The sequence below is a fragment of the Capsella rubella genome, unplaced genomic scaffold (genome assembly GCF_000375325.1).
Source record: "Capsella rubella cultivar Monte Gargano unplaced genomic scaffold, Caprub1_0 scaffold_2, whole genome shotgun sequence".
Taxonomy (NCBI): Eukaryota; Viridiplantae; Streptophyta; class Magnoliopsida; order Brassicales; family Brassicaceae; genus Capsella; species Capsella rubella.
This window is the reverse complement of record NW_006238922.1, coordinates 12,079,802-12,090,119: the sequence shown is the minus strand read 5'-3', so window position 1 is coordinate 12,090,119 and position 10,318 is coordinate 12,079,802. Positions and strand designations below refer to the sequence as shown.

The following is a 10,318-nucleotide window of genomic DNA, read 5'->3' as shown; positions in this document are numbered from 1 at the left end:
ATGATTATAAGAAAATCAAGCTAAAGAAACCATCTTCATTCTTTTACATTGGATGTTTGTTTATTTCTCACATATTCATGTATATTTAATTTATTTTCAAAAGTATGTAATTTTTTAACAAAATAAACTTTTTGTTATATAATTATCAAACCAATTTGTAAGACATTATTTTAAGAATAATGATCCTTATATTTAGTTTGTGATTCAACATGTAATAATACAAAGAACATTATAATTTGATTTATGGTTTGGGTAGTTATATATGTTTATTTCTTGGGAATTTTTAAGGTTTCACTCTCTCCTTATTGGTCCATTTAGCATTTATTTTTAATTAAACCAAATATCTAACACATTTAGTCATATACTTTAATCCATACTTGAAATCCACACTTTACTATTAAATTGTAACTTAAACTAGGTTTTAACCCGCGGTACACCGCGGGACGATTGTTTTGACTAAAAATATATATATATATATATTTAAGTTATATTTGTTAATTTTATCATCTTTTTAGTGTTTAAAATTGTGTAACTGTATTTTTGATTGTTATTTTTATTACTTAACTCGCGGGATATTTTTTTATAACTCGTGGGACTAAAAAATTATGTTTAAGTTATATTTGTTATTTTTTTTGTTTTGTTAACCCGTAAGATAACCCGTAAGAAAATATAAAACTAAAACCCGTTAAATCATATTTATGTAAAATATAAACCTTGAATGTTTTATAGATTTCAAGAGAGATTTTGGTTTTTGTTTTCCAAAAACTCATTTTTAACCAATCAAGATTTTAAAATGTTGGATTCCCTAAAATTTAGTAATTTTTTTTTGTTGTAATCTTCCATTCAAGATTTTAGATTTTTAAGTTTTAGTCATATTTATAATGGTTCCGAACCATTGTCTAAAATTTTCTACCCGATGTGGGACGTTATACATATATGTTTTTTCTTTTATCGATTGAGTAATATACGTCCGTTTTCAAAAATTCAAATTGCTACATATGCGGAATTTTTTTTGTATTTTTATTATACTTATGTTTTATGTAATAATGTAAATTTTAAAACAAATAAGATCATATAAAGATATTGGAGAGATAATCAATTTATTAGGGAGACATTTTAGGAAATTTTGTTAAATGTAATAAATATTAGTTTCTAATTTTGCGATTTTGGTGTAATTTAATTACAAAATTAATCTTAAAAGTTTGTTATTTATTTTAATGGCAAGGATTTATTATGCAAATAATACAAAATAAAAGGTTATTTTCCAAAAGGTACTTCAAAAATGTTAATATAGATTATATAACCTTTCAATTGACTATTTGTTTCCTCCATTTAACTTCAATTAACACACTATAAAATATAATTATAACTCCTCTGATTTAATTATTTTAGAATTGTAACTTACATCATATTTTATCCTATAAATACTCATTTTTACATCCTCCTCCACCATATATGATATTCTCAATATTTTCTTTGTTTAATTTTTAATGTTCTTGCATGGGTTGAAAGCTAAATTAAGATATCATTGTAAGTGCTTGATTATATATTTGGTTAAAACTTTTGTTTTCAATTATATTTCTTCTTTATTTTATGTACTTCTTCATTTTTTCATTGTTTTTTATACTATTAAATGTATAATACATATGTATAATAATATTTTATGGCTATAAGGAAATGACTTTATCGATGGGATTCAAAAATATTGATTTCTGACCATCGCACCATAGGAAAATCAAGCTAAATAAACCATTTTCATTGTTTTACTTTATATGTTTTTTTCTTTCTCACATATTCATGTATATTCATTTTATTTTCAAAGTATGTAATTATTTTAACAAAATATGTTTTTGTTATATTCAAACCAATTTGTAAGACATTGAAATAAATAAAATTTTATACACAAATAAAGGTAATTTTTGTGTATATTTATAAGTTTACACACATATTTGGATTAATTTCAACATTTTAGTGGTTGAATAAATTCACACTTTATAAGGTTTATTGGTGGAAAATTATTTAAAATCATATATATAAAAGTAAGGTTTCACTCTCTTTATTGTTCTATTTTGTATTTATTTTTTAAAATATAATATTTATTTTTAATTAAACCAAAAAAACATATTTAATCATATATATTAATTCATACTTTAAATTCACACTTTACTACTAAAATGAAACTGAAAATTATATAAATTTCCAAAGACTATTGGTTTTCTTTATTGAATTCCAATTAAACACACTATGAATTTTAATTATAACTCCTCTAATTTAATTATTCTAAAAATGTAACTTACATCACTTCTTATCATATAAATAGCCATTCTCACATCCTTTTCTACCATATCTCATATCTTCATTATTCTCTTTGTTTTTTTTAAAGTTCTTGCATGGGGTGAAAACTCATTTAAAATATCATTGTAAGAGTTTGATTAATTATTTAGTTTAAACTTTTGTTTTCAATTTTATTTATTTTTGTTTTTATGTATTTCTTTATGTCTTCATTGTTTTTTATATTTTTAAATGTAATACATATATATAATAATATTTTATGGTTATAAGAAAATCAAGCTAAAGAAACCTCCTCATTATTTTACATTGGATGTTTGTTTCTTTCTCACATATTCATGTATATTTATTTTAATTTCAAAAGTATGTAATATTTTAACAAAATAAACTTTTTGTTATATAATTATCAAACCAATTTGTAAGACATTCTTTTAAGAATACTGATCCTTATATTTAGTTTGTGATTCAACATGTAATAATATAAACAACATTATAATTTTTGTTAACTTTGAATTTTATACTTGATTTCCTATATAAAAAACAATTTGATATTCAATTTTCTATCTATTATATATACTACAACGATGAAAAATATAATTAAACCTAGAGATATAGCTTAAATTAAGAGGAATATAAAAACAAATTAAAAATAAAATTATTCTTTGGGAATTTTTTAAGGTTACTCCTTATTGGTCCATTTAGCATTTATTTTTCAATTATAATATTTGTTTTTAACTAAACCAAATATCTAAGACATTTAGTCATATTGTCTATATTTATAAGTTTACACACATATATGGATAAATTTTAACACTTTTAGTGGTTCTTTTGATAAAGTTTGAAAAGGGGGTAAATTTAAAAAGTGGTATTTTTAAAAGGGTATTTTTTAAATTCTCCCAATATCATTCCTATTTTTATCATTAAAAATATTTTATCAAAAAATACTTAAAAGCACTAAAGAAAATTACTATCAAAATTGAACAATTAATCAACGAATAAATTCAAAAGATATGGATGTATGCTTCTATTGTATGATTTAAATAAATAACATGTAAAAATGTCATAAGCATTAAAATTTATTTAATCTATTTTTATAAGTAATAAATAAATTAAAATAATTAAATAAATATACAACAACCCGCGCATATGCGCGGGACATTACCTAGTATATCTAAACTGAAACCTATGGCAAGCCGGCGCCGCATGTAAACATATAAGTCTCGGAACGTGAGAGAGTTTTCGGGAGAGCAACTATACTCTTATAAATAACATAAATATATTTTCCAAAAACTCTCTACGGAATTGGTATGTAGATAAGGTTTAGACTCAAGTTTTTCGGCTTATTGCAATTTTCAACATCTGTTAAAAGCATATTGCTAAAGTTCGACAAGTGCAAACAGTGCCAATAACAGATGGCGCAGAGTTAATTGCGTCTAGCGAGCAGCCATTGCTTAGTACTGATATTCATTCAAAACATGGTCGCGACTTTGGGACATATGTAATGTTATAGGGCCATACGGTACGGTAATACATTTATGAGATATTTGATTACTTTTCTGAATTGACCTCAATCTGAAAATTCAAAGGTAACTAACTCTAGTTACAATTTACGCAGAGAGGAATAATTCACAAAACATTTAACAGTATAAAACAATAATATCAATTTCTTACATTTTTTAACAATCAAATAGTTTAAAATAAAAATAAAAACTATTTAACAATCAAAACACGGTGACAAAAAAAAAACAAATTGAGGAATGAGTATCATACGGTGTGTGGTACACAGTACAAATCCAACATCAGATATTAGCTTGAGAAATTTTAATATGGGTGCGGGATATATATGCCATGCTGGTTCATAATCATAACCCATCTAATATATATTAGATGGGTTATGATTATGAACCAGCATGGCATATATATCCCGCACCCATATTACAGTTCTGTTTATATAAACCTACTTACATGGAAGTTCTTTAATTATAACAACATAACAAGTTGCTAGCATGAAGATTCTATCAGTCTCATTACTAATAACACCACCTCTTTTCTGAAGTTTTATAATAAAACTTTTATTAGTTAGCTAAATAGCTTATTGTTAAATTGGTGGATATACTCTTAACTGTAAGCAATTATTTTGTTTTCTTTAGGTAATAGGCTAATAGCAATTAATTTAATTTTATGGAAAGTGATCCTTGTTCAGATTTTATATCGGATATCTAATTTTTGTGTGCGCCTTGTGTTGCAGTCTTGCTAACAAATATGGACGAGAAGAAACAGTAGTAGGACGTCGTACATAATTATAAAAGCTTAATTATGATCTTATTATAACAAACCAACAACATAAAGATGTCTGGTACATGTGTAAGACCACTCATAGAGTGTTACTTACTTATTTTAAATTATAGAAATACACACGCTCAAGTACTAAACAGTTTTTTTGCAGATTAACATGGGAAGTAACAGATACACCTATGATATGGGAAGACATAGTTGCAAGAACCATGTCGCGCTTTCTCAAGATTAATGCATTGGTTCTTGCATTGGTTATTGTTTCCACAGACTCCAGACCACGTCCCACTTGGCCTCTGGCACAGCTTCTGCGCTTCCACCATCGTTGGTGCTTCTGCATGGATGCATGGATTTGTCTCTCAAAGTTAGTTATCAAAATAAATACAAGAAAAATATGAAAAACTCGCATGCATATGATAAGACCATATTAATTACTCACCGAGAGCAGCAAAGAAGACGAGAGCAGCGAAGAAAAGGGTCACGATAGTAGCAGACTTAGCCATGACTGTTGTTTGCTTAGATTTGTTTTTTTTTTTGCAATGTATAATGTGTTTTTAGTTTGAAGAAATAAGCTTGAGATCAACCTCTATTTATAGTGAAAAAGATGATGGGAAGGTCGATTTTCTCTAGCTACGTGTACATATATCGGACGATTAGTGTTATTCACCCCATAGAGACTTAAAAAACACATACAGTCGTTGGAAAATATTAACACGTAAGTAACTAATGATATGTAATATCTTGAGTCGACCTTGACCTATTCATAAACAGTGTGCTGATTAAATGGCTAGTTTCTTGTGGCACATTTGTTCATTTGAAGTTTGATTCGGTGGCTATTACATTATCTGTTTCACGTTGGTTGGCTTATTTTGACTTGGTCAAAAGTTCAAATATCTTCAGCAAATTCTAGCAAGTACGTTTACACAAGTGGTAGTGATAAGTCATGACCACATCGCATTTAATTTGTATTACACCATGAAGTTGGATATTCTCTATGGACTTTTCTTCTCCATTCATTGAAACCCCCAAGGACTGTCACTAGCTGACAACTTATAAATAATGTTGTTTCTCTTTCACTTGTTTTTTTTTTTTTGTTATTATTAATGTTTTGAATTGAGTGTAAAATTTTATTCACTCAAAAACTATGGGTATAAAGAATGCTTCAGTTATTATTTTTTTTTATTTTTTTGGTATTGATCTCATATTAATCAGCAAACTAGCTAATTTGCTAGAGGGTGTGGACTAACAAATTTGTAAAGCACACACATAGATATATTGTATGTGTAATTTCGTAGTTCCCACCTCACACATATAACTTCTTGGATTAGCTTTGCCAAATCCGAATAACCGAGAAGCAAAATCTTATTTCAATTTTTGTTTTTTGTTTTATTTTCAATGTAAAATCTAAAAAAACTAATCGAAAGAAAAATCGTTTTCGTTCTCGACTTCATAGTCGTCATCCGCAAACTTTGACAAAGAACCTGTCTCCTCTATAAACATTTTCTCTGTCAACTGCTGACACGTGCCGACAGCTTGCATTCTTGCCCTACTAAGAGAGCCCCAGCAGTCCAGCACTAGCCACGGACAAGTTGGAATCGAAAGGCAAGTTTGTAATTAGATCATTAGGAATCGAATGGTAAGGTTTTTATGATAGATTAAAATTACTAAATTAGATAGAATATAAATTAAATGTTCTGAGATTACGAATAAGTACTTACATTTTTCCTATAACGTGAACGTTATGGGCTACTAGACTACCATACTAGCCAGGGAATTACGATTTTGGCTACAAAAATTTGACTTTTTAATATGTGGATTTGGGAAAGAGCATGTGGAGATGAAGAGGAACCATGATGCATTAGCGACACTGGTGTAGGCTATGCGTAAAGCTCGTCATGTTGGCCATTACTTCCTCTTGAGATATCTTATATGTATCATTTTTGTTTTTATTCGAAACTTTGTATATTTTCTTGCTTCACCTCAAACATGCGCACCTTTTATGCAAATTATTTTTGTTATCATAAGACATATTTTTTTTAAATGATTTGGTGCTACAAAATAGTATCCGGATCTTAATTTCTTTTTTATAACCGTAATTCAACTCTTAAATTTGGTAGTCCGATCAAATTAGTAAATTGAGGGTTTTTCTCTGGTGAATTTGAGCGTGACCTTCCTGTTTAAACTTTTATTTTGACATATTTTATGTTCATTTAATTGGAAAATTTTCGTATATAATTTTGTCGGGGGATCACTACACAATAGTTTAAATGTATATATTACTTACACAATAGTACTTTAAATTTATATATCTATATATCATAATAACAACAAAGTCCAACCAAACATTAAAACATAAACATGCATGTCATAAAAGTCACTCATAGAGTAACACAGACTTATTTTATGTAAAATACACACGTGATTAACCACCAAAGATGTTTGGTTGATTAACATGGGAAGTAACAGATACATCTGTGGTATGGGAATCGATAGTTGCAAGATCCATGGTGTGCTCTTTCAAGGTTAATGCACTGATTCCTGCAAGCGCCGTTGTTTCCACAGACTCCGGACCAAGTCCCACTTGACCTCTCGCAAAACTTCTGTGCTTCCACCATTGCTGGTGCTTCTGCAGATTCATGTATATACTTATCATGGTTAGTTATCAAAATAAATGAAAATAACATTTAAAACACTATTTTGCATATATGATAAGATCATTACTAACCAAAGGCAGCAAAGAGAACAAGAGCAGCGAAGATAAGGGTGATGATGGAAGCAAACTTAGCCATGATGATTTTTACTACTTTGTTTTAGATGTATGTATGTATGTATGTATTGTGTGATGAAATAAGCTTAAGACCAGCCTCTATTTATAATGAAATAGTGGTGAGTTAGTCTGCTATTTTTGCATCGTATTATTACGGATCGTAACCCCACAAATTAATCACGCAGTGTCTTCTAGCTAGTATAGCTAGTTGATATTAATAAGATCGTGGCTTATTCATATTTGATGGCTGGTTTCTCCACCACATATTTTCTTTGATAATATCTAAACTGAATGCACTGGATTTGAGTTAATGCTACATATTCATTGTTCACTTTGGCAGCGCTGGTCAATCTGATTTGGTCACCACTCAAGAAAATAAGATTTTAAAATTTTAACCAAACCGAGTTACACAAGTAGTTATGATTTGTCAGAAATTTTCAGACCGTTCGTTACATGAGCATAGAACTAGGAGTAAACGGGACCAATGATACTATAATTGGTCATTTGCTTGAATAGCAAGAAAATATCCTCACTTCAATAATAAGATGTCATTGTCGCCTGTTTATCTTATGAAGAATCGTCTGATGAGCGAGTTAAGAAAAAACCGAAATCTTCTCAAATCCGTCTTCCAGTACACCCCCTAAGTTTCTTAAGAAGTGTATTCGTTCATTAGACCGCATAACTTAAAATCCTAATCAATTTCAACTATATCTCATTTCAAAACAAAGTTAATTAATGGTTCTTCTTAATCGACCTGATGGTGCTGGAAATGGTTGTCTCAACCCTTGGTGAATCTATGTCCACAGTTAGAGAAAGTGTCCTAATTTGTAGTCTGTACTTTGTCGAATAAATACCTTTAATTTGCCAAAAGCATCGGATAAACAAATACATAGGCTAACTGCTCTCTATATTGTGGGTAGTTCTTATTATGGACAATACATGCAAACAAATATAGATAAGAAGATAAAACAGTAGTAAAATACAACTAAAACAATTTTTAGATTTATGCGTTCTCATTACCGCTTGGTTTTAAAGTTTTAGATTTATGCCCGAACGAGTGTACTTCAGTTTTGTCGGAGGATACATTTGGGGTTGAACTTAATAAAGAGTAGGAGACCTTTGTCTCCTATCTATTACCAAAAAAAAAAAAATACAATTAAAACAAGCCAACATAAACATAATAAATACATGTAATATATACACTCCTTCATTGAGTGACAATACTTATTAGCTTTATGAAAATACATTATTGTTTATTTTATTTCTTAATGCACTTATTTTTGTTGCATTGTTGTTTATATGACTGTTCAACTTGGCTTCTCTCGCACAACTTCACAACTTGTGTGCTTCAAACATTGTTGGTGTTTTCTGCTTATAGATAATTATAGTCAATTACGCGATTAAAATTAAAATTTAAACCAAAACAACTTTAATTTGACCCGAAATCTAGATCAAGACTTGAAATCGAAACCTTTTGTTTGAAACACAAGCTTTTAAGTTCAAAATCATTTTTTTTTACCGAAATTTAACACATAAATACTATTTCATTCTTGCAACGCGAATATAGTAAATCGGGCAAAATCTATTGACTTATAACTCTATTAATCATTTGACATGAACTTCCTACAAAAACTTGTAGATAAAAGTTTTTAACATATTATAAATCGATCATGCATGAAATTGGACAATTCATAGTTTCGTGGATCATTTTCATTTACCCACAAGTTTTTTCTTATATCACAAACTAGGAATCGAGTCGGATTACATATATATATTTCATTACTGAATACACCACTACGTTTCTTATTCTCAACTTGAAACTCGTGATGCTGTTAGGGTACCTCTAGGAGAAGTAATTAGTCCTTTTGAAAACAATGACCGCGCGTGTGAAGACAAATTAAACCAAGAAGAAATATTTTATATTATTATAACAACAAAGTCACACCAAACATTAAAACATAAACATGCATGTCATAAAAGTCACTCATAGAGTAACCGAGACTTATTTTATGTAAAATACACACACGTTTAACAACCAAAGATGTTTGGTTGATTAACATGGGAAATAACAGATACATCTGTGGTATGGGAATCGATAGTTGCAAGATCCATGGTGTGCTCTTTCAAGGTTAATGCACTGATTCCTGCAAGCGCCGTTGTTTCCACAGACTCCGGACCAAGTCCCACTTGACCTCTCGCAAAACTTCTGTGCTTCCACCATTGCTGGTGCTTCTGCAGATTCATGTATATACTTATCATGGTTAGTTATCAAAATAAATGAAAATAACATTTAAAACACTATTTTGCATATATGATAAGATCATTACTAACCAAAAGCAGCAAAGAGAACAAGAGCAGCGAAGATAAGGGTGATGATGGAAGCAGACTTAGCCATGATGATTTTTACTACTTTGTTTTCGATGTATATATGTATTGTGCTGTGTGATAAAATAAGCTTAAGATCAGCCTCTATTTATAATGAAATAGTGGTGAGTTAGTCTTCTATTTTTGCATCGTATAATTACGGATCGCAACCCCACAAATTAATCTCGCAGTGTCTTCTAGTATAGCTAGTTGTAGTAATAAGATCTTGACTTATTCATAATTGATGGCTGGTTTCTCCACCACATATCTTTCTCTGATAATATCTAAACTGGTTGCTTTGGATTTGAGTTAATGCTACATATTCATTGTTCAGTTTGGTAGCGCTGGTTAATCTGATTTGGTCACCACTCAAGAAAATAAGATTTTACATTTTTTAACCAAGCCGAGTTACACAAGTAGTTATGATTTGTCGGAAATTTTTGCAGACCGTTCGTTACATGAGCATAGAGCTAGGAGAAAATGGGATCAATGATACAATAATTGGTCATTTGCTTGAATCGCAAGAAATATCCTCAATCCAATAATAGTATGTCATTGTCACCGGTTTATAATATGGGGAATCTTCTGAGCTGGTTAAGAAAAACC

The 10,318-nt window shown here is 29.4% G+C and overlaps 3 protein-coding genes across 3 annotated transcripts; all 3 read right to left on the bottom strand.

The window, feature by feature from the left end:
• Window positions 1-4,579: 4,579 nt before the first annotated feature.
• Window positions 4,580-5,124, bottom strand: LOC17895214 (defensin-like protein 13). Its single transcript, XM_006301200.2, has 2 exons — window positions 5,021-5,124; window positions 4,580-4,915 (listed from the first exon to the last, which is right to left on the bottom strand). The coding sequence occupies exons 1-2, from the start codon at window positions 5,082-5,084 to the stop codon at window positions 4,737-4,739; spliced, it is 243 nt and encodes an 80-aa protein (XP_006301262.1). The 5' UTR covers window positions 5,085-5,124; the 3' UTR covers window positions 4,580-4,736.
• Window positions 5,125-6,872: 1,748 nt separating this feature from the next.
• On the bottom strand, window positions 6,873-7,433 carry LOC17895220 (defensin-like protein 4). The gene is made up of 2 exons (XM_006303012.2): window positions 7,307-7,433; window positions 6,873-7,207 (listed from the first exon to the last, which is right to left on the bottom strand). The coding sequence occupies exons 1-2, from the start codon at window positions 7,368-7,370 to the stop codon at window positions 7,029-7,031; spliced, it is 243 nt and encodes an 80-aa protein (XP_006303074.1). The 5' UTR covers window positions 7,371-7,433; the 3' UTR covers window positions 6,873-7,028.
• Window positions 7,434-9,245: 1,812 nt separating this feature from the next.
• On the bottom strand, window positions 9,246-9,810 carry LOC17895393 (defensin-like protein 4). The gene is made up of 2 exons (XM_023787632.1): window positions 9,680-9,810; window positions 9,246-9,580 (listed from the first exon to the last, which is right to left on the bottom strand). The coding sequence occupies exons 1-2, from the start codon at window positions 9,741-9,743 to the stop codon at window positions 9,402-9,404; spliced, it is 243 nt and encodes an 80-aa protein (XP_023643400.1). The 5' UTR covers window positions 9,744-9,810; the 3' UTR covers window positions 9,246-9,401.
• Window positions 9,811-10,318: the final 508 nt, after the last annotated feature.